Source organism: Hippoglossus hippoglossus, chromosome 24 (genome assembly GCF_009819705.1).
Source record: "Hippoglossus hippoglossus isolate fHipHip1 chromosome 24, fHipHip1.pri, whole genome shotgun sequence".
Classification (NCBI taxonomy): Eukaryota; Metazoa; Chordata; class Actinopteri; order Pleuronectiformes; family Pleuronectidae; genus Hippoglossus; species Hippoglossus hippoglossus.
Genome location: NC_047174.1, coordinates 717,680 through 740,946, shown reverse-complemented (window position 1 = coordinate 740,946; position 23,267 = coordinate 717,680). Strand labels below are relative to the sequence as shown.

The 23,267-nt window shown below is 47.3% G+C and overlaps 2 protein-coding genes across 9 annotated transcripts; both read right to left on the bottom strand.

The window, feature by feature from the left end:
• Nucleotides 1-822: 822 nt before the first annotated feature.
• Nucleotides 823-11,328, bottom strand: LOC117758708 (sorting nexin-14-like). 2 transcript variants are annotated; one of them, XM_034580607.1, is made up of 28 exons: nt 10,986-11,328; nt 10,183-10,303; nt 9,874-9,950; nt 9,312-9,390; nt 9,111-9,154; nt 8,943-9,030; nt 8,366-8,450; nt 8,110-8,266; nt 7,480-7,555; nt 7,227-7,271; nt 7,026-7,106; nt 6,819-6,933; nt 6,587-6,742; nt 6,379-6,503; nt 6,119-6,177; nt 5,394-5,526; nt 4,991-5,177; nt 4,829-4,912; nt 4,642-4,742; nt 4,276-4,387; nt 4,124-4,164; nt 3,886-4,005; nt 2,793-2,916; nt 2,555-2,719; nt 2,290-2,385; nt 1,916-2,007; nt 1,715-1,771; nt 823-942 (listed from the first exon to the last, which is right to left on the bottom strand). In XM_034580607.1, the coding sequence occupies exons 1-28, from the start codon at nt 11,102-11,104 to the stop codon at nt 916-918; spliced, it is 2,766 nt and encodes a 921-aa protein (XP_034436498.1). In that variant the 5' UTR covers nt 11,105-11,328; the 3' UTR covers nt 823-915. The 2 variants fall into 2 exon arrangements, with proteins under 2 accessions (XP_034436498.1, XP_034436499.1); XM_034580608.1 differs by lacking the exons at nt 823-942; nt 1,715-1,771; nt 1,916-2,007; nt 2,290-2,385 and adding an exon at nt 2,405-2,456 and having other exon boundaries at nt 2,530-2,719; nt 10,986-11,288.
• Nucleotides 11,329-12,530: 1,202 nt separating this feature from the next.
• Nucleotides 12,531-23,070, bottom strand: LOC117758712 (heterogeneous nuclear ribonucleoprotein Q-like). 7 transcript variants are annotated; one of them, XR_004613346.1, is made up of 12 exons: nt 22,866-23,068; nt 20,321-20,720; nt 19,245-19,363; nt 18,463-18,684; nt 18,183-18,359; nt 17,944-18,079; nt 17,604-17,809; nt 17,328-17,477; nt 17,109-17,230; nt 16,633-17,014; nt 14,842-14,932; nt 12,531-14,485 (listed from the first exon to the last, which is right to left on the bottom strand). XR_004613346.1 is itself a non-coding variant. In XM_034580621.1 (11 exons), exons 1-11 carry the CDS (start codon nt 22,866-22,868, stop codon nt 14,928-14,930), a joined length of 2,079 nt encoding a protein of 692 aa, XP_034436512.1. In that variant the 5' UTR covers nt 22,869-23,069; the 3' UTR covers nt 12,531-14,927. The 7 variants fall into 7 exon arrangements, 6 of the variants coding, with proteins under 6 accessions (XP_034436512.1, XP_034436514.1, XP_034436511.1 ...); XM_034580621.1 differs by having other exon boundaries at nt 12,531-14,932; nt 16,476-17,014; nt 22,866-23,069; XM_034580623.1 differs by having other exon boundaries at nt 12,531-14,932.
• Between the last annotated feature and the right edge of the window lie 197 nt (nt 23,071-23,267).

Here is a 23,267-nt window from a genome sequence, read left to right as displayed (position 1 = left end):
AGTGAAAACAGGTCGAATCCTTTCAACTTATTTCTCCTTTGAACACGAAACAAATGAAACTACAGAGCGTGAATGTAAGTGAAAGTTTGACCTCAGGTTTGTCTCTGAGGGACGAAGAGGAGCAGCGAGGACAGTCTGAGACTCTCCAACGTGTGACTGAAGACTGAGTGTTCACACTAGTTAAGGATTCTTCTTCCTCATTCAGCTCAGCAGCCTCAGTGGAAGTTTGCCGGCGGCTGAACAAGGCTCCTCTGTGTGAGGATTCAAACCGACGCTCGCTGCCTGTTAATGTTTCATCTCCGAGGCTCCGACGCAGCGTCGCCAGCTGCCAAACAGCCCAGTTAGAAAAAAGCTGCTGGAAACTTCCCAGAGGGAAACAACATCTTTTACATTTTAGCTCTTGACTCAGTGAGAATTCAATATTTCGTTTCTGAGTCAACATCTTTGTTTTCAGTTGACTTTGAAGGTTCAGTTCACACAAATGACTAAAGGAACCGTTGCTATGGAAACCAGGGGGCGACGATGCCTCGCTGCTCGGACAGGAAATAAACTGGCTGCTTCCTGTTGTGTCCACTAAATACTTGTTCATTCAAACTCGACCATCACATCCTCAGGAAAGTTGATAATTAAGCTGATTTTAACATTTTGAAAAGTCCTCGTCACTGACTGTATTTTTTCTGTTTTTTCCAGGTGAAGTGAACGCACCGCCACTCAAAGGAACTTGAGTGCGGAGGTCAGTGAACGCACCACAGCTCCGAGTCGGGGGGGAGAGAAACTTTTCAGAGATGAGTAAAAATCAGTGAAATAAAGAATCTGCAGCTGCAGTGAATAAATAGATGTTTTTATTAGTGTACAGTGGAATGTGGAAGTATTGCACTTTGGTCGTTCAGGACGTGGACGCAGCAGCGTCCCCTTTTACACGCTGCTCGATTCCCTCGCTCCCTGCAGGAGGAGACAACATGAGACAGAAATGAGACAAACTGTCACACTGATGCATTGTGGGACATCAGCACCTGCACCACGTCTAAAAATAGAAAGTTCATCGCCGCTTCTCGAGCTTTGTGGTTCGTAGCTGCTGAAAGTGGAAAGTGACGATTCTGTGGCTGCACCTGAAAGCAACAGGTCGTCCTCGGTTCAGTGAAAACAAACTGAAGCAAACAGAAACGTCTCGACTGATTTAAACTAAATCAAGTGTTTATAAGAACTTCATATTAACAAACATCACGTTTATTCTGCTTCACAATAAAAGACTTTCAGAGAAATTAGTTGTTCTTTTCTTGTTTATGTCTTTGTCTCTTGTCTTTGTCTCTTGTTTAAGTCTTTGTCTCTTGTTTGTCTTTGTCTCTTGTCCCTGTCTCTTGTTTACGTCTTTGTCTCTTGTCTCTTGTCTTTGTCTCTGTCTCTTGTTTGTCTTTGTCTCTTGTCCCTGTCTCCTGTTTATGTCTTTGTCTCTTGTTTGTCTTTGTCTCTTGTTTGTCTCTTGTCCCTGTCTCTTGTTTATGTCTTTGTCTCTTGTCCCTGTCTCTTGTTTACGTCTTTGTCTCTTGTCCCTGTCTCCTGTTTATGTCTTTGTCTCTTGTTTGTCTTTGTCTCTTGTATACGTCTTTGTCTCTTGTTTGTCTTTGTCTCTTGTCCCTGTCTCTTGTTTACGTCTTTGTCTCTTGTCCCTGTCTCTTGTTTACGTCTTTGTCTCTTGTCCCTGTCTCCTGTTTACCTGGCTGAGTTCAGGGAACAGCTCCTGCACGGCGATGTCCAGCAGGACGTACGTCATCTGAGGACACAGCAGAGACAAAGTGTGAAAGACGAGTTATTGGGTTCGAGTTGCTCCTTCACTCTGAACCTGGAACTTATCGTAATGATGATTATAATGAAGACTCTTGTTTTGGCGCCACCTGTCTGTCGGGTCTTGAATTACCTGTTTGTTGAGAAGCGGCTGCTGGAAACTGTCAAACAAGAGACGGATTCCTTCGTACTTCGCCTCGTCTCCGATGCACTTTCCCACGAAGTCTGTGGACAAACAGGAATTTAGTTTCAGGTCTTAGCAGAACATGTTTGTAGAGAACGAGCGTCAAACTGATAAATCCCTGGATTGATGTTTGTAATATTTAATAATCATGTTTAAATTCATCAGGAGGAAAGTCCCCGACACGTGAACACAAAGGAGACGTGTATTTCTGACATGTAGTGAAACCCTGAGGCGCTCGGAGGTCGCTGGTTGGAATCCGATCAGCTGAGGTGTTCAAAGTTGAATCTGTTTAACTGGAGAGTTTGAAGTGGAGCTAAACCGACCTGGTAAATACTTCATCATCTCGTCAAACGTCTGCTTGGCTCGGAGCTGTTTGTCCTCGGGGGTTCGTTCCTCGCTGCTCTCACAGAAAACAGCGTCTGCAGCAGGAAACGAGAGCAGAGCTTTAATACATCAGAGTGCTGACACGTCTGAGTGACCCTGAAGGCATCTCCCCCCCCGTCCTCCAGACCTGCAGCAGAAACCACGAGCAACAGAAAATTAACTTTGAATGTGACACTAACCCCCCCCCCCCGACAGGTTTCCCACCTCGGAGCTGCGTGATGAGCGACACCATCCGATGCTCCTGCAGAAGCTGCTCCAGCTTGAACTGCATGTACTGATCCATGTAGGCCTCGAACGTGTTCTTCAGCAGGATTCTCCCGGCGGACAGGAAGTGGTGCAGCCAGTCGGGCACGTGGAAAACCACTCGACCTGACGAGCACACGGAGGGTTTAGTCCCCGTCGGCCGTCGGGTGGGAATCGAACAGTCGAGCTCGTTACTCACCCACGTGCATCATGCAGTCGTACATGCCCTGAACGCTGACCAGCTCCAGGAAGCAGTCGTGGTTGGGTCTCTTCTCTGAACTGTCCGACACGTTCGCGTTGTTCTGGAACAGGTGGTTGAAAAGCTGCAGGAGAAGAACGGGAAAGAAAACGAGTTGAATCGAGATCAGAGGAGAAAGAAGGAGACTGGAGCAGGAAGCAGGAACTCAGAGATGTTTCCTCAGAGAGACGTTTCCTCAGAGAGATGTTTCCTCAGAGAGACGTTTCCTCAGAGAGACGTTTCCTCAGAGAGATGTTTCCTCAGAGAGACGTTTCCTCAGAGAGACGTTTCCTCACTGAGATGCTTCCTCAGAGAGACGTTTCCTCAGAGAGACGTTTCCTCAGAGAGATGTTTCCTCACTGAGACGTTTCCTCAGAGAGACGTTTCCTCAGAGAGATGTTTCCTCAGCAAGATGTTTCCTAACTGAGATGCTTCCTCACTCAGATGCTTCCTAACTGAGATGTTTCCTCACTGAGATGCTTCCTAACTGAGATGTTTCCTCACTGAGATGTTTCCTCAGCAAGATGTTTCCTCACTGAGATGTTTCCTCAGCAAGATGTTTCCTCACTGAGATGCTTCCTCACTGAGATGTTTCCTCAGCAAGATGTTTCCTCACTGAGATGTTTCCTAACTGAGATGTTTCCTCACTGAGATGTTTCCTCAGCGAGATGCTTCCTAACTGAGATGTTTCCTCACTGAGATGCTTCCTCACTGAGATGTTTCCTCAGCAAGATGTTTCCTCACTGAGATGCTTCCTCACTGAGATGTTTCCTCACTGAGATGTTTCCTCAGCGAGATGCTTCCTAACTGAGATGCTTCCTCACTGAGATGTTTCCTCACTGAGATGTTTCCTCACTGAGATGCTTCCTCACTGAGATGTTTCCTCAGCAAGATGTTTCCTCACTGAGATGCTTCCTCACTGAGATGTTTCCTCACTGAGATGTTTCCTCAGCGAGATGCTTCCTCACTGAGATGTTTCCTCAGTGAGATGCTTCATCACTGAGATGTTTCCTCAGAGACATGTTTCCTCACTGAGATGTTGTCGTGGTTGTACCTTCTTGTTGTTCTCCGTGGTCGGGCTGAGGATGGTCAGCTCGGGTCGGCTGGGTTTGGGTTTGGGCGACTCGCAGGAGTTGAAGAAACTCTGGATGAACGGCTCCAGGTTCTGTCCTCTCTGGAAAGACAGACGTTTCACACGGTTCAATATCTGTAACATGGTCGTCACCTCGTTTCAGACGTTCGTCCTTCAGAGGTTGGATTCAGGAGCAGATCTCACAGGAAGTCGATCTCACCTCTTTAATCAGCTTCCCTGGTACGGACTTGAAAATCTTCCCTGTGAAACAAAGATGAGACGAACAAACAGCCGAGTGGGAAGATGAATTATTTTTCTTTTGTTAAAGTGCAGCTTTTATAAAGTGGTTTATTGTCCTGAAGCAGTTTTTACCGAGGTTGACGTCCGGCAGCATCCTGTCGAGGAACTGAGACTCCATGCTGTGAGGAGACAGGAAGTCCGCCAGCAGCTGACTGTTGCTGAGCTCCGGGTGCTGCAGGAGTCTCTGACACACACACACACACACACACACACACACACACACACACACACACACACACACACACACACACACACACACACACACACACACACACACACACACACACACACACACACACACACACACACAATTTAATGTGATTTTCACCTGTAAACTAAATGTTTGTTTTGATATCTGGAACGTGGCTCCTAACGCCACCTAGTGGTTCAGACCGTCCTGGGTGTGATTACTTCCTGTTATTCTCCAGATTCAAATACCTGCAAATATTCTTCAAATTCGTCCCTCTTTGATGAGAGGAATTCATAATTCTTCGGTCCGATGATTCGTTTGGACGGAAGCTGTGCGTCTGAAAATGTGCCTGAAAGAAAAAAGACTCATCAACGCCGAGTGGGTTTTTACTGACGTCACTAAAGTAACGGAGTGAAACTGAAAAGAAAAGTTCACCGTGGAATTCAGTCAGTTTGGATTCCAGGACGTAAAACTCCAGATATCTCCTGAAGACCGACCACTTCTCAGTTTCATGACCGACTGTAAGAGAAGAAACAGAATCACAGTCGGAGGTCTGACACGACGCGGTGGAGAGTCTGCGCTCGCCCGCCCGCTCGCCTGTCTTTCTGTCGTTGCGCTCCACGTCGATGCAGAACACGGGGATCCTCTCCCTCTTCGCCTCGTCGTCGTAGCTGTCGATGTAGGGGATGGTGATGCTCCACGCCGACAGGTTCCTCAGGGCGCCCGCCGCGCTGGCCGGCTCGGCGGGGGAGTCGTCCTCCATCACGACGGTCGCCTCCTCCACCTGCACAAAAAACACTGTTTAACCAAACTAACAAATAATTCATAAACAAACCTGCTGAGGTGAAATGAACTTTAGTGTCTGTCAGTGATTTGAATTAGAAACAGATAGATCCCAGTTTAATAGTATTAATGATGACTTCTACCCCCCCGACTGACAACACATCCGTATTTCAGACTAAACTCTGATCAAGAGAAACGTGTTGGATGTGACGCTCACCACGTCGTCGTCCATGTCGCTCATGGCGCTGGGCGGCAGGATGGCGCCCTCCATGGTCGTGCTCCTGAACACACCTTTGATTTTGCTGCCGATTCTGCTGATGCCGAAGGTCTCCCCTCGTTTTGACGGGTTCCTGCAGAGACACAGAGAAAGTGGTGGATTTCTTCACGTCTCTGAACCTCCACTGAGGTTTCTGCTGTTTCTCTGACGTCATCAGGCTCAAACAGGAGAGAAGAAGAATATTCATCTGCTGAATCACTGAAGGAATAACTGGACACTGGAGAAGTTTCTAACAAGGAGTCGATGAAACCTCCCAGGTTTTCTCTTCTTGATTTCCTGTCTCCAGTGGATCTTCTGGATCTTCTGCTCTGAACCACGATCAACATCTTTGATTCTATAACGACTTTAAGTTTCCGCTGAGACGCACAAACTTTCTTTAAAAGTAAAACATCGATAGTTCAGGTCAGTTTGTTTCAGTAAAACTATTCTGCATGTTGGAGGACGAGTTTCAGATGTGTGTGTGTGTGTGTGTGTGTGTGTGTGTGTGTGTGTGTGTGTGTGTGTGTGTGTGTGTGTGTGTGTGTGTGTGTGTGTGTGTGTGTAAAGATATGGCTGCATGTCAAACTTGATACTTCCTGTGCATCATTCATTCGTTCCTGTCGACACAGAATGTCTGAATTCTTTGGTTAGATGTTGAAGTGGATAAATGATGATGAATCACCGACCTGTTGATCCTGGAGTTCCTGGTCAGAGACTCGGCTCCTCTCAGCAGGTGCCTGAAGTACTGAACACACACGACAAATTACAAACCACGTGCACCAATGTAATTCTGAATCATACGGTTTTATTCACAGTGTAAAACCGACTGTCTGGATGAAAGTGATAAAACCACAGTGTTCAAATATATTTGATCAAATAGTGAATTGTTGTTTTGAAAGTGGAGCTATGGCTGTGATCTCCGTCCGTGTGGAAACAAAGGTCTTACTTCGTCGCTGTGACAGAACATGGGGGTGAAGACTCTCTCCAGCAGCGACAGGACGTGTTCGTACGCCTCGAACAGGCAGCGCATGGTCTGCAGCTTCACCACGCCGCTGTACGGACCTGTGGCAACTGAGAGCAAAGGGAAACGGCTGAGAGCTGCACTGTGACGGCCGAAGAGCTTCTGTGACAGGAGGAGAGCGGAGGGCTCTTACTGTTCCTGATCTCCTCCACGATGAACGGGTCGAAGCTGATCTTGTCGATGCTCTCGTCCAGGCAGTACGTCTCGTAGATGTGCAGCACCTCGCCGTGCAGCCGCTGCAGCTCCGAGTCGCTCAGCTCCGGACTCAGGATCTTATCGTTGAACTCCTCTGGAGGAAACGTCAGGAACACATGAGCTCTGGGACAGAAATATCACCGGTGTGTGTGTGAGGCTGGTTTTCTTACCCACGGCGAGGCAGAACTGCAGCACGTGCACGGCTCCTTCCTGCTTGAGGAAGTTCATGAAACGAAAGAGAAGGTCCTGCTGATCCCGGATCTCCCTCAGCTCCAGCTTCAGCACCTGAAGGACGAGGTTCGGTTACACTCGGACTCAGACAAAGACGGGGGATTGGATGTTTCTGGTTTCTGTCTCGTTCTCGTGCTCATACTCACAGACGCCTTCTTGTTGCTGACGTCGGCGTATTTCTGTAAAAATGGAACCAGGTCTGACGGAGGCTCGGAGGCGGCTTCAGGCTGGAGACACAGAAGATGATTTACTTTGTCTTGGATTATATATTTAAAGGTTTTTCTTTTAGGCAGTAGAGTCGATTGAATATTTAATATATGGCCGTTAGTTTTAGAGGTTTTACTCACTGGAGTGTCATCAACAAATATGAGCACCATGAGGTTCACAGTGTCCTGGGGACAAAGAGGAAGCTGCGTTAAAATGACTCAGTTTAAGTTTCTTTCAGAATCTGTCGATATAATAATTCATCTCAAGCTGTCGTGTCCCTGTGTCATTACCTTCTCTCACCACACTGAGGCGCTAAAGGCTCATTTAAGCTCAACGTTAGAGGAATCTTTACCAAGCAGCTCATCTTCTTCACACACACACTGTTCTACTCACATGGTCGGCCATGAAGTCCATGGTCGGTAAGAGGACGGATCCGGACATCACCTCCCGCAGCAGCAGAGCCAGAGACCTGAACCAGGACAGAGCAGAGACGCTGGGTTCAGCTTCAACAGGAAAGGTCTCAGTTATCCACAAAGTCTAGAAGAGAACTGAGTCTGAGCTGAAGCCACACCCACACGACTACGATAACGTTGTTGCTATGGTTACGCCTGGTGGAGTTTTCCAGCCTCTGAATCAGAGACTTGTGTAAACTGGTCTCGTTTCAGTTTGAAAACTCTGGGTTTGTGTTTGAGTCTGAACACAAACTGAGACTTTAGTAAACGATGACACGTTCTCTTCCTGATTGGTTCTCATCAGTCACATGACTCGACGACCAGCGGTGAACACAAAGCGCCGCTAACACTTCCTGTCAGTAACAGTTCCACCTCGCCGTCCCTGCTCTGACTCTTCACCATCACTGTTCCTGTTACTAAGCAACCAACTGCAGAGGAGACCATCTACTTCCTGTTTACACGTCACATGACCAGTGTTGGTCATGTGACCTGTGTGTTTTCAGGTGTTGGTGTGGACGGTCGTCTGGACGTCTGGATCGATGTGACCTGAAATGCTCCGGTCGGTGTCTACCTGCAGTCCGTAGCTTTGGGCGGCATCACGTAGGGAAACAGCATCTCAGTCAGTTTCCTCAAGTAGATCAACTCGTCCTTTCGGCTGCGCAGAGCGACGTGAAGGTCGGCGCCGTATCCGTCCAGAGCCGCCGGCTGTAAACTGTCCACATTCTGCACTGCAGACAAACCAACACAGTGCAGGACGTCAATCACCACAAACTGCTCCTGTATAGTCCATGGAGACGTTTTGCTGTGAAGACGAATTCTGTTTGTACCTTTTCCTCGAGCTTTTGCAATAATTTCAATGTGCTTCATTGCAGCTTTCATCACTTTGTCTGCAAACACAGCGGTGACGTCAACCTGCGGAGGAAAGACACAGACACGTCAGTGAGCCGGAGACACGTCAGTGAGCCGGAGACACGCCAGTGAGCCGGAGACACGCCAGTGAGCCGGAGACACGTCAGTGAGCCGGAGACACGTCAGTGAGCCTGAGACACGTCAGTGAGCCTGAGACACGTCAGTGAGACTGAGACACGTCAGTGAGCCTGAGACACGTCAGTGAGACTGAGACACGTCAGTGAGCCGGAGACACGTCAGTGAGCCTGAGACACGTCAGTGAGACTGAGACACGTCAGTGAGACTGAGACACGTCAGTGAGACTGAGACACGTCAGTGAGCCGGAGACACGTCAGTGAGCCGGAGACACGTCAGTGAGCCGGAGACACGTGAATGAAGCTGGACGACACGTCTCCTCCAGAGACACAGATCTCTTTCTTTAGGAGACAACTTCCTGTGTAAAGTCGGTCTCCTCTTCAAACTGCTCTAATTCTGCTGACGGGGTTTGAACGTCACCTTCTGAGCTCGGCGGACGAGCACCGAGGCGAAGAAGCGAAACGTCATCCTCAGCTCGTCGACGCACGCCTCGTCGTCTGTGATGTCCCTGAAACCCACAGGATCGAGTTTTAAAACAGCGTCGGAGTTTTTCTGTCAGTAAACAACAGCCGAGCGGTTTCCTCCTACCTGTACCAGGGGAACACGAAGTTCTCCAGAACTAACTCGAACACCTACAGGACGAGAGAGAGTTCACCCGTCAACAGAAAGAAGCTAAGTCCAGTTCCACAGAAGCAAACGATGAAAATCTGGATGAAGGTTTAAGACGATGGAAACAAAAGATAAAGTGTTTTTCTCTGATTCAAACCGCTGAGCCCTCGATGTGCGTACCTCTGCTACGGAGGCGTCCACCTGGGACGGAACCTTCAGGTCCAACCACGGCTGATAGTTTTCAAGGAGCAGCGTCGGCCTGCAAACCACAAAGATTAGAGCCCGAGTGATACGAGCCCTCACAGACTGCTGACGTACAAACTGATACCTCTCACTTCCTGTGGTTCAGGCCCTTTAACACAGTGATGAATGTAAGATGTGTGAAGTACGACAGATATGAAGGAACATCACAGTCATTGAGAATAAAGAGAAGTTTCCAGAAGAGAATCAGAAAAACTGTTAATATCTGAATCACTGAGAACGAACTGCAACACAACGTTACAAAACTTTACATGACGACAAAACTAAACAACACTTTCAAAACGAGTTAAATGAAACATGTACATATAGATTATTATAACTGTGCATATAGATTATATCTGCCATCAGTTGGGCTCTCGTGCACAATGTTTATTAAATACATGTTGAGGTAGAATCCAAACACTTGTGATATATTATATACATATACATATAAATATACACATGTATATACACATGTATGTTGTGTATACGGTGAACATACCGGTGACGTTTGCACTTCACCTTCCCGCACACGGCACAGCTGTGGCCCAGAGGAAACAGCTCCTGCTGCTGCTGCTGCTGCAAGAAACCAGCACATCCAGTTTATCAGACCAGTGAAAACATCTGGAAACATCTGGGAAACAAACTCCTGGAAACATCTGGGAAACAAACTCCTGGAAACATCTGGGAAACAAACTCCTGGAAACATCTGGGAAACAAACGCCTGGAAACATCTGGGAAACAAACTCCTGGAAACATCTGGGAAACAAACTCCTGGACTCTCGAAGGAAACGAGAAGATGTTCACTCACTTGGATTCTTGGTTTGATGGACAACAGGACGTTCGGGAGAAGAGACTCTGGACCGAGGGAACAGTAGAAGGTGACGACACCGGCCAGGAACGACCAGAACACCAGCAGGATGTGGAGGTAGCTGCACACACACACACACAGACACACACACAGCTGTTATACTGCACAGCTTCAACACACACACGTTTGACTCTGTCCACAGACAACATGACAGAAAGGAAGCCTTGCTCTCCCCCTGGTGGCTCGCTGCAGTATAGGTCACAACTCCGCTGGATGAATGAGGGGAATTCATTTGGAGAAAGAAATTATTTATTAAACAACTTTATTTAGACTGAAGAATATTGTGGCTGTGAAGTTACAGCGCCCCCTATTGACACATACGAACTTACAGCAAGGGTCAACATGTGACATCTATCACGCACATTAGCATGTCACATGTCACATGTCACATGTCTGACCCTGTCGGCACAGAACTGGGTTTTCACTCAAAGAACTTCAGGATCAAAATAGAATGATGAATGTTCTGTGACGAGTTTTATATGTTTGTTTGTAATAATTCAAAATAAACACGCCAAAGAGTGTAAGCGTATTATTTTGTTGTTCGGCCCCGGATCTCTGTGATCGATTATTCAGGCGGGCTAGGGTGGCTATGCTAACAATAGTAATATTAACTAATATTAGTATTAACATGGACGAGGCGGGACTGGTGAGCTGTACCGCAGCCGGCCACCGGAGGGCGATCGAGGCGCTTTTGGCTTCACTTCGCGGCAGACGCAGGGGAGTGACGTCACAGACGCGCTCACCTGTTGAGCAGCACGGTGACGCAGAGCAGCGTCACCAGCAGGAAGCAGAAGAGCGGGTAGTGACGTCCCGCCTCCGTCAGTCTTCTCCTCACGTCCTCCAGGAGCCGCGGAGCCGCCATCGTGTCCCCGGTTAGCTCCGGTTAGCTCCGGTTAGCCTCCCCTCGGTGGACGGTGTGTATCCGGTGTAAGTCGCGTGTTCCCGGTGAACGCGTCACGTCATGTCCCGGTGCTGGACCTCAGCTCCTCATTTAAAAACAACACGACTCACACTTCCGACTTCATGTTTGTTTCTGAGCCCTGACACTTCCGGTCCCGAAACTTCCGCTTCCTGGGTTGCCAGGTCTGAGAGAAACTTCTAAAAAGACGTTTAATGTTTGAAAAGATCAAATCAGTGTTCATTAGTGAAGCAATTTTCATATAAATTTAAACACAACAAATATGTGTAACATATATATTTAATGTTATTATTGTGTGTATTTTATATTTACAGTTTTTTGTAATGCTGTAAAGTTTCTTTGAGCAGTGTTTAAAGCACAATGCAAATTAGATGTACGATTAGAAATGTAAAGTTCTGTCAAATAAAAATAAGAACAAAACTCACCATGTTCAGATTTGAACTTTTTAATTTCAGTCCCTCTAACTCGATACTGTCATCGTGGATCTGAGTTTAACCTTTGTAAAATGAAGTGATGACAGTTTGTCTCCTAATCTGATGCTTGGTTTTAACTTTATTCATTTTACTTTAGTTGACTAAGTTTTATTTCGAGTAACTGATCATCTGTGACTTTCTTAAACTAGTTATTTGGTTCTTGGACAGAAACTAGTGAAACATTAGCATCTTGATTTCTAAAAGTCCAAAGTGATGCAGAAAAGGAAACTTTGAAACATTCAACTCAGGGAACAACTTCTCATCTATTTAAGTGTAATCTTGCGTTAAGTCATTTTACCTCTTTATCTTTGTGTCTCTATATTTATGAGCTATAATAGCTGTTGTGTTTAATTGCTCAAATCAACTCTAAACACCACAAGTGTATTTTTCCTGACGGACCAGGCAACCCTAGATCCCAGTGACGTCACTTCTGATTTCCGTTGACTCAGGATTCAGTTGGATTTATATCTACAGAGTTCACACAATTAACTTCTGCAGTGTTTACATTTAATTCAAGACTTATTAGTTATCAACTGACAATAAAAAGCAACATATAAATCCCACTATTCATCTCTTATAAGTTTATATCTGATTGGATCAGCACACAACATAATTCACCTGGAGAAATGTTTTCTTTAAATATCTTTAAAAACGTCCTTTGAGTTGTTGAGCTCTCAGGCTGCTGTGGCTAGAATGATAATAGGAAAGGTAATATTTGCATTAAGAAGTATACATGTACCATTGTAATTTAATACATATTAAGGCTTTAAAGAGAATTTTCTTTAAAATATATTTATCTCTATTTTACCATTGACGTTTTAGAGCTGCACAGATTAAACCCATGAATCACAGTTACTTAAAGAATTACAGGGGCTGTAAAATAAAAACAACCAAGGTCAAAGTCATCAACTTTATTAGAAAAATAGGTTTAACTCGCGTCACTGTACAAGTATAAAACAATTTATTTGCAAGAATGCAAACACACTTGTTAGCAAAACAAACAAAAACATTTCTTGACCCTTAAATTCCAAAAGAGTCCGCAAGATTTTCACAAACTGGGTTTGAAGAAAAAATTAAACAAGCTGCACAATTCTTTCTGAACTGAAGAATAAAACAGGAGTCACAAAGAAATAGAAAACAAACTGATGTTTAAAGAGTTTAAAGGAGAAATCCAACCAACACGTTTCTTCACTTAGAGTTTTTCTCTCCAGTCAGAACGGCTCATTGTGGGAACTGTTGGTGTCTTTATACATTTTAAGGTCTTGACCTTATTGTGCTAATATTTGGAGCTTAACATTTTACTGAATTGAATATGTTTTTTTTTTAATTGAATGTTTTTAGTTTAAAGTTATTATCAGATAAAAGAACAATAGAACAAACATGAAGCTTGGGTCAGACTTGAGAGGAGGAAACAATTTTTATCGATGACTTTATCATAAACAACATCAGACAGTTTATTCTGACAGATTCACTTTGCAGATTATTATTAATGAGCTCAAATGCTGTTTCTTAGTGTCTGAGCAGTTTCAGGTTGCCAGGATGGATCTGCTCCTTTAAAGTCTTAACATCGTCATGTCACAGTGAAGACATGCTTCAACACCAGTTACAGGAAATGTTTGTCACGACCACGTACAGCTCATAGCACCATCATCAGTCTACAGTGACGTACAGAGTGAAACATGGAGTTATGCTTCTGGGATTAAAACTTTGCAGGACGTGGAAACTTTTTTTTCCCTTCCAGACCGGCTCAAAGACTCAATAAGTAAAAGTCAGCTTCACTGCTCCTTCCTGTTCGTGTAAAACACGACATGTTGGTGCAGACGACCCCAGATGTCACTTTGTGAACAAAAACAACATTAAGACAATTTTCCCCATCGTGGAGGACAAAGCTATGACTGTGGTTTCCAGGCATTTAAGATTTTACAAGAAAAATAGAAAGCTAGAAAAGGTCTGTCCGTCAGCGACATCATTGCTCATCACGTTCAGGGACAGCGATGCTTGTTCAGGCTCATCTCAGGAGCAGCTGAGAACTGAGACTCTTTAAGTGCTTGTTGTTGTTGCCTGTGCATCTTTATCTCAGGAGGAGAGGAGCATAGACTGTAAATAAAGATGGACGACATGACGGTTCCCAAAAGCCAAACGGTCTCAACCCCCCGCTGGTGGCTGAATATAGTGAAGCCCACCTCGTCCCACGTTCGCAGTTGGGACATGGAGCCAGAGGGGCTGTGAAGAACATGAGGACGAGGAGATTCCAGAGCTTTTGGTGACGAGGGCCGACGCCGGTGTGGATGAGCTGTAAACACTGAATTTATACGTCATGTCCGGCCTCCTGCTGCTCTACAGGCTCCGCCCCTCGCCTGGATGTTCCTGTTGGTGTGAACGAGTCGGACCCGACAACCTGCTTCTCAAACACTAACTACAGGAAATGTACAGAAACTATTGTGTTGATATTCTCTGGAGTTTGTGTCTGAATAACGTTCTGAGACATCATGATTGACAGCTGAGCCTGACTGGTTGACACCACAGATCCACGCCACTAACACTACTGCACAGTCTCCAAATGTGCAAGATGGAAGCCTTCGTATCTAAGATACTTGGCTTTGTTTCTAGATAGTGGGAGGAAGTGGAGATACAGCATCCATCTTTATTTACAGTCTATGAATTGGAGGGGAAGGGGGGAAGGGGGGGGGGGGGGCAGCCTCCGTTTCCTCAAATACAAAAAGAAACGGAGGAGACGCATCCTCGAAACTGAGGAAGTTAACGAACCCTCGCTGGCTTTAGTTCAGAAAAGAACCAGTTTTCTGGAATGCCCGACCTTAAACGGCAGGTGATCGTCACACCTCAACTCTACCTGATAATCACAGATTATCTGATAATCATAGATCATCACGTCTAGTCCATCGTAAAGATGAAGTTTAAAAGCTAAAAGAAAAAAAAGTAACATCAAGTTTCATTAAAAAAAAAAAATCAAAAAAAGTGCAGAGACTTTTTTGTCCAATTGTCCATCGTGAGCTCACTCAGTCGTAACGGTGGTTGGGTCTTTTAAAACTTAAGAGTCACACATTTTTTACAATAATAATGATAAAAAACAGCCCATGTTTTGCTTCTGATTTTCAAAAACGTGGCAGTTTCAGGAGATCTGCTCCTTAAAAAGAAAAAAAAGAAAAAGCAGGAATACGGCTGGACCACTGAGTCAGGTGACCTTACCATTCCGTCCACTGGCAGCCTGCAGCGCGCAACGCCATACGCTGGTCAGTCTTCATAGTGACGCGTCAGGACCGGCCTCGACCCCTTTAACCTGCTAGTCAGGTAACAAAAGGAAGCAATTAGAGAATGTAAAACAGGATCGAATTACAATCTACACAGGCATCTACTGTTCTGTGTCCCTCACACACACACACTCTCACACACACGCACACGCACACACACTGAGAACTGTGCAACAAGTCCAACGTGAATTTACAAACATTAGAATTCACATACGCCCTCTGACGCAACATGCACATGTCAATGCCTTAAAGAGGACGACAAGCACGAGTCGGCCCGGCTGGGAAAATAAGTGTTGGAGGTGCAGCGGGTGAAAACGCAGGACACGGGCAAAGAAGAGGGAGGGGGTGGGGGGGGTTAAGAGCAGCCATCACGTCTATAAAAGCAACATAAAAAAACACTACAAGCGAGTCATGCATGGCAGCGCTCGACCACAGCAGCACAAGATCAAACCTCCAGATATAACATGCAAGATTAGTATCCAGGCCTTCAACAGCTAGGTAGATCCTTCTGGGACAAGGAAAAGCTTCACTTTGAAGTTAATAAATCAAATTGTGCCTTTACCCCCCCCCCACACACCACCAGTAACAAACGGCACTAGTATGACAGACTTGTAGGGGGCGGGGCCTACTCTCTACGCTGCATTGACATTGAATTTAGGACACCAATTTGTGAGACATATGTTTTTGGACATGAGGAACTCATAAGGATGAAGTATGTCAGTACACATACAGAAACACTCGGAGATGCTGACTATAGAAGTCGGTGATTTGGAATTTGATGGCATGCAAGGTGACACTGTAGCATGTGGCCAACACTGGCAAACCTTGAGTCCATTTCCTTCCACAAGGAGCCTTAAAATTTGAAGGCAATTTGAAGAGAGAATTTGCCGAAACATGAATTTGCAACACAATTTGAAGTTTTGTACACGTGTGCGTGTATGTTTATTAAAGCAGACAAACAGCAAAAGGATACAAGCCAAAATGTAAAGCCAAAAAATAGGACTACGATGGTCCTTTTTTTTCTTCTTTTCAATAACAAGACACGCATTACTTTGTGACAATACAAATTGTATTTTCATTTGTTTTAAATACATGTTTAGGAGACATATGCTTTGTTGCTGTTAGCTACTTAGAACAAGATTACCAGAATGTCTAAAAACATACATAAAGCTAAAGCCAAATAGACAGCTCGACCACAGAATTGAATCTTAAAATTGTTTTTTCAACTTTTGTTATGGAAAATCTTTTTAACGACCATCTTAAAAAAAATAAAAATTAAAAGAAAACCAGTTCGCCAGAAACAGGTGGGAGTGTGACTACTATTTGAGTCCAAGCGGATTATTAAAATATGTACAAAAAGATATCTTGCCAGATGTCACCAATTTTGAGGAAAAAATGCAGGCAACCGTATGGGATTGAGGGCCAATCAGATCAAGTCTCTAAATAAAAAAAAGACACCAACAAAAACAAACACGTATTTTGTTATCAAAGCCCTACTGGTTTACTTCCACTGTTGCCCAAAAGAATCCTGATAAAACTCCTGGTTGTCAGATTTGTAACCAGAATAGTTACCAGAATGATCACCACCTTGGAGCGGTTGCTGAGCAATGGGTTGAGAGCCCCAGTTCTGATTATTGGTTTGGCGACGCTTGGAATCTGGCTGGTTGTACCCATCAGCTTTGCGCTTTCCTCCTACATTTCCACCGCGGCCACCCCGCGCACCACGTACCCCTCCTCGCCCTCTCGGCTGCACTCCTCCTCTTGCGCCACGCCCGCCACGGCCTGGTCCTGGCCCGCCACGCTGGGAGAAGCTGGACCTGCCCCTTGGTGCGCCTGCGCCGCCACGTCCCCTGGATGGAGAGGCTCCCCCCCGTGAGCCCCTGCTTCCACCGCGCCCTCGGCTTGGGCCCTGGAAGTCGTCGTAGCCGTAATAGGGGTCGTCATAGCCGCCACGATAGTTGGGATAGTCATAGCCATAATAGTCATAGTAGTCATCGTAACCGTAGTAGTCGGGTGGGTAAGAGTAGCCACCCCGGTTGCCGCCTCTGCCCCGGCCTCTCGCAGGCGGCGGCATGTGGGCAGGGGGAGGGTAGTAGTAATAGTCATCATACCTGATTAAAACAGAGCGAGGGATGAGAATAAAGCTAAAGACACGACGAGAACAACATCAGAGTGCAGTGACCCCAAATAAAAGACGGTTCTCACATTTGTGTTTTGGCTGCTTGTCTCTGGGCTTTACGCTCCTTCCTCTTCTGATCTGGCGGTTTAGCAAAAACAATCTGAATGGCATCACCCTCCAGGTCCTTCCCGTTCAATTCCTCCAGTGCCTGAGAAACACAAGAGACATTTGTACAGACGTCTTTAGACTCAGGCCGAAGATGGAAGTGAGAACTGTTCAAGTAAAAAACCGAAGGAGATCTGTACCTTCACGGCTCCGTCCCTCTCTTCAAAGTGAATGAAAGCGTAATCTTTGAGCTTCTTCACTCGCTCCAGGTTCCCAAACGCACTGAAGGACTTTTCCAGGATCTCCTCTGTCACGCCGTTGGAAAGATTTCTCACAAATAAAACCTTGACCTGTGAAATGGACATGGAGACGATCACACCTCACGTCAGTCTCTACTGCTCAGAATTCAATAAGTCGACCAGAAGAGATTGTTTAAATGACAAAGAAATTCTCCCACTTCGACTTCTGAATCTCACCTTGGACATGACCTCTGGGTCGGGGTCTTCGATGGGATCAGCCCACTCCACTGTCACCACGTTGCCCCACACCTTCACCTTCCCGCTCATTAGCCGGCGACGCGCCTGAGCCGCCGTTTTGTGGTCTTCATACTCCAGGAAGCAAAAGCCGCGGTTCTTCTTTTTGTCGTCAGGTTGATGGTACAGTATGACATCACTGAGGCCCTCTGTTACGTCCAGAAAACAAAAATTCAGTATTTACAATCAGACTAAGTAACGCAAGTTGTCCAATGAAATCAAAAACAGCTGCAGGGATGTGACAGGAAATCAAAAGGTATTAAAACAGGATTTATTCTTTTACCTGTGACTTTAGCGAATTCTTCGACGATCTGCTCCTTTGTTTTACTCTTGGGAATGGAGCCAACAAAGAGCCTGTTGTTGGCGACAGATATACAAACCCCGATGTGCTTTCCAGGGCGAATCTCGTAGTTATTACACTGTAAAAACACAAAAAGTCACATCAGTCAGTGATAACAGACTCTATGACGAGTCAATATTCTTTCTACCATGCGACTCGGCTCTTGTTCCTGACAGACTCACCAGCTTCACCGCCTCCTGGGCTGCGTCTTTATTACAGAACGTGACGAAGGCATAGCCCCTGTTCATGCCGCTCAGCGGGTCCATCATTAGCCTGAGATCCCAGATAGACCCGGCCTTCTCAAAGAGAGGAACCAGCTCGTCTTCAAACAGGTCACGGGGAATCTTCCCGACAAATATCTTGGAGAAAAACAAAGAATAATAGCAGACATCCCAGCCATCAGTCAGGATCTGTCATATTTACAGAAAGCTTTGGTTTGTATTCAGATTCTCTGAAGTGTACCTCTGTTCCAACTGTGGGCTGGGCCCCTGAGTACACAGACTCAGGCGGGGGGCCCCCATACTTTCTCTGTCCTGTTGTGACGTCCAGTGTGTAGTTGGTTCTGTCCAGGAGTTCTTTGATTTTAGCCTCATCGGGTCCTTTAGTGGAATCTGAAACTTTTGTCCCTTGTTTCTCCCTCTGTCTGTACGTCTTCATTACACCACAGAGAAAGGCACTTTTGTTCTGGAAGAGGAAACAATTGTGTCACAAACAAACTATTAATATTCACGCTTTCTAAAAATCAACATGAAGAGGAAAGCTCACATGCGAGGTCACATAAAATAAATCGAGGGCACCTCTGGTCAATTTCACTGAAATATAGTTTTGTTTATTTTAAGCCGAAGCCGTGAAGAATGAAGACCAGGGTCGGAGAGTTTGACAATTTTACGCAAATTCCTCAACGTTTGGATTTATACCAGATCTGACAAACCTGTGGTGTTCACTAGATATTTTATACTATAAACTCATGCAATTCATCTTTTGATTACCAGGGTTGTACTTTAGATGTGGTCCATCTAAACCCCCTGTTTTTCATTGAACAGATCAAATACCAGACGCAAAATAATGTATTAACTGTAAAATAATACCTTTTAAATAATTCAAAATTTGAGTGACCCTGCACAGGTGTGTGTTCTCAGTTTAGTTGAATACTACAGGTTGGCAGAAACACCACTATGGTCTTTAACAAAGAGCCCTTTGTGTGTCAGAGTCCAACCACACCTAACAGGCGGTCCACAGCTTACCTGCACGTGTGACAGGTCGCTCTCTTTGAACTGGACCAGCACTTGCAGCGCTCCCTCCTCGTTGAATTCTTTCAAAGCTTCGATAGCCCGTTCGTCGAGGTCACTGTGTGCCACCAGGCCTGAAAGTCACACAACCAAAACACAAACTGTAAATATGGTGTTAAAACAAACGTTACATGGTGAATGGAGCAGGTTGGGAAGTGGATTAATGATCTGTGCCAGAAACACTGATTATATTAAAACTTTCTTACTTTTAACAGTCATTTCCCCCCCGTGTCAAATGAAAACCCATCCCTGTGGCTTCTTCTTCAGCTGCTGCTCAAAGAGAACAATTCACCGACTGCAGCCCAACAGCTGCTTTATTGTGTCTGCACAGAACCAGATGGCTTCCAGCTACCATCCTTAAACCCTTTAGAGCTACACCCTTTCAATCCAGTCTCACACAGCACGTCAATACTCGGGCTGAGAAACCTACTGATGTGCAACAAAGAAGGTACTTAAGGCGCATCACAGGATATTTTATTGATGTTGTGAAAGAAATTCACCTCTTGTGATTTAATGACGTTATTTTACCTGCACTGATGATTAGTTACACAACTTAAAACTAGGCCCTCATTTAGAGTTATTAGCTGATCACGGAGGATCTGATTAGTGAACAGAGTTGTTTTCCAGGTCACCAGTGTTTTGAGCATTCAATAGCAAAAGGGCAGGTGTGGTTGTCGTGGTGTTTGTCTCAGTATCAATGATTCTAACCTTCTTCTTTCTTTCTAGACTTCCTGGCCTCACAAAGTATCTTCAGTGGCACAAACCCACTGTTTCTCCCTGAAGAGCGAAGTGGTTTTCTCTAACTACTGCTCACTGCAGATAAATCAAGCTTTGGATTCATGCCATGTTGGTAGAATGGACCTCTGGGGTTTGTTGACAACAATTTACAGATGTAATATCCTTGTCCTTTCAAGAAAATGCAAAAGCCAATAACTCATAGAACTGAAATACTCAAGCACATCTCAAAACACAGATCTCAGGCTTTCTCTGTAGAAGGTGAAGACTAGAGACAACATGGAACCTCTGCTTACCTGCTACATAAAGTTCATCTAACTTCTCGGCGACCTGCTGAGGTAAACCAGCTTCCAGTAACGCCTGGAAATGTTCTGAGTGGGCCGCGGCTGCTGTAGTGTCCATTGGTTCCTCTGTGCCGTTTCCGTTTACATGATCCGTGGCCATGTCTCCAGTTAGATCGGTGGGCATGTCACCAGTTAGATCGGTGGGCATGTCACCAGTTAGATCGGTGGGCATGTCACCAGTTAGATCGGTGGGCATGTCACCAGTTACATCGGTGGTCATGTCACCAGTTACATCCGAGGCCATTTCACCAGTAAGATCCGTGGCCATTTCACCAGTAAGATCCGTGGCCATGTCACCAGTAAGATCCGTGGCCATGTCACCAGTAAGATCCGTGGCCATGTCTCCAGACATCTGTGCAGATAAAGAGAAGAACACGTATTCAAGGATGGAACAGCAACTGAAGACATTTAAGTTCACATGATGCTAATGAAAGCAAATCAAACACTAGTTCAGTACTTGGAGGCATCACGTCATCCTGGGCTCATCACTACAGAGAAAACACCTCATTACGTTATTACCGGAACCTCGTGTTGCTAAAGCCCCGAAGCTGCTTCCACACAATAATCAGTTCAGCAGCAGAGAAAGTAACCGGGTCCCATTCCCAGTGAGGAGCTGCCACCTGAGACCAGTGGTTCCAGTTCTGGATCATTGATCAAACCACCGTGTGCACCAGAAAGCAGAGCCCGGACAGCAGCTCTCTATCCCGGGTACCAGCTACAGGCTGAGCCCGGTCAGCAGCTCTCTATCCCGGGTACCATCTACAGGCTGAGCCCGGGCAACAGCTCTCTATCCCCGGTACCAGCTACAGGCAGAGCCCGGTCAGCAGCTCTCTATCCCGGGTACCATCTACAGGCTGAGCCCGGGCAGCAGCTCTCTATCCCCGGTGCCAGCTACAGGCAGAGCCCGGACAGCAGCTCTCTATCCCGGGTACCATCTACAGGCCGAGCCCGGACAGCAGCTCTCTATCCCCGGTACCAGCTACAGGCTGAACCCGGACAGCAGCTCTCTATCCCGGGTACCATCTACAGGCCGAGCCCGGACAGCAGCTCTCTATCCCCGGTGCCAGCTACAGGCTGAACCCGGACAGCAGCTCTCTATCCCGGGTACCATCTACAGGCTGAGCCCGGGCAACAGCTCTCTATCCCCGGTACCAGCTACAGGCTGAACCCGGGCAGCAGCTCTCTATCCCGGGTACCATCTACAGGCTGAGCCCGGGCAACAGCTCTCTATCCCCGGTACCAGCTACAGGCCGAGCCCGGTCAGCAGCTCTCTATCCCCGGTACCAGCTACAGGCTGAGCCCGGTCAGCAGCTCTCTATCCCCGGTACCAGCTACAGGCTGAGCCCGGTCAGCAGCTCTCTATCCCCGGTGCCAGCTACAGGCTGAGCCCGGACAGCAGCTCTCTATCCCCGGTACCAGCTACAGGCTGAGCCCGGACAGCAGCTCTCTATCCCCGGTACCAGCTACAGGCCGAGCCCGGTCAGCAGCTCTCTATCCCCGGTGCCAGCTACAGGCTGAGCCCGGACAGCAGCTCTCTATCCCCGGTACCAGCTACAGGCCGAGCCCGGTCAGCAGCTCTCTATCCCCGGTGCCAGCTACAGGCTGAGCCCGGTCAGCAGGTCTCTATCCCCGGTACCAGCTACAGGCTGAGCCCGGGCAGCAGCTCTCTATCCCCGGTACCAGCTACAGGCTGAACCCGGTCAGCAGCTCTCTATCCCCGGTACCAGCTACAGGCTGAGCCCGGGCAGCAGCTCTCTATCCCCGGTACCAGCTACAGGCTGAGCCCGGTCAGCAGCTCTCTATCCCCGGTACCAGCTACAGGCCGAGCCCGGACAGCAGCTCTCTATCCCCGGTACCAGCTACAGGCCGAGCCCGGTCAGCAGCTCTCTATCCCCGGTACCAGCTACAGGCCGAGCCCGGTCAGGATCCAGTTACAAACCAAACAACACATTTCGTGCGGGTTTTGGCGCCATCGTTCAAGCCCGGTCTCAGTTTACAAACCTTATCCGGGCTAATGCTGCTAATGCTAGCGAAGTGAACCCAGCCCCTTCACGGCCCGACGCGGTTCGACGGAACCGAACATAGATCCACTCCCGCTCCCTGTCACGGAGGAGTACCGACCCTATAACAAGCTGGTCCCACACATCCACCACGCCTGTTAGCCTGGTGTCAGCTAGCTAACCCCGGCTCGGCCGCCCGCAGGCCCCGAGGCTCAGGCACACGCGTGGCGGGGCCAAGCGAGAGCAGCTACCGGCCCCGCAACAAGCCACAGAGCGGATCCACCTCCGGCTCCAGCGACCCCCGCCCGAGTCCCCATCACCAAACCAAACCACATCCGTTTAACTGCTCTCTGGTCCCCGCGGGCCCGCGTTTCAAAATGCCGGCTCGCCGCTGTGCTGCTAACGGCGGCCGGTCGGCCGGTGGGCTCCGAGGACGAGCCCGGCTCCAGGAGCAGACACACGGCGGAGACCCGGCGGCCTCCCCGGTGAGAACGTACCATGTAGCCCTGGGTGCAGGACGCTGCTCGGCCGTGGGGACGGTGCTGCGGGTGATGGAGACTATTGACGCCGGCGCTGCTCCGTTTGGTTTCTTTACTCCCGGGGAAACAAAATGGCGACTACGTAACGTCGCGAGCTCTGCTTGTTCGTCCGCACGAGAGGGGTTTCCCGCGCTGCCCCTCACGGGCTGCTCACTGTCATCTCTCACTTCCGGTTCGTGTCCTTTTCCACGTAGCAGCTGGTTTGTGTTTATTTCTCTGGGTGACGATAACAAACCTGCACAGATAACACACAACACAACAACCCAACAACACAACAACACAAGCAACACCCGTTTCAGCGTGAGCTACCGGTAGCTTAGCGTTAGCCTCGTGCTGCCGCATCCTGCAGGTGTTCTCACT

Excerpts from the sequence above, each read along its gene's own strand:
- LOC117758708 (XM_034580607.1), bottom strand. The coding sequence starts at position 11,104 with ATGGCGGCTCCGCGGCTCCTGGAGGACGTGAGGAGAAGACTGACGGAG. Across the intron at positions 8,267-8,365 it reads TGCAAAAGCTCGAGGAAAAG|TGCAGAATGTGGACAGTTTA; the intron begins GTACAAACAGAA and ends GTTTGTCTGCAG. Across the intron at positions 2,720-2,792 it reads CGACTGCATGATGCACGTGG|GTCGAGTGGTTTTCCACGTG; the intron begins GTGAGTAACGAG and ends TGTGCTCGTCAG.
- LOC117758712 (XM_034580617.1), bottom strand. Across the intron at positions 18,360-18,462 it reads AGCCCACAGTTGGAACAGAG|ATATTTGTCGGGAAGATTCC; the intron begins GTACACTTCAGA and ends TTTTTCTCCAAG. Across the intron at positions 17,810-17,943 it reads AGAATTCGCTAAAGTCACAG|AGGGCCTCAGTGATGTCATA; the intron begins GTAAAAGAATAA and ends TGGACGTAACAG.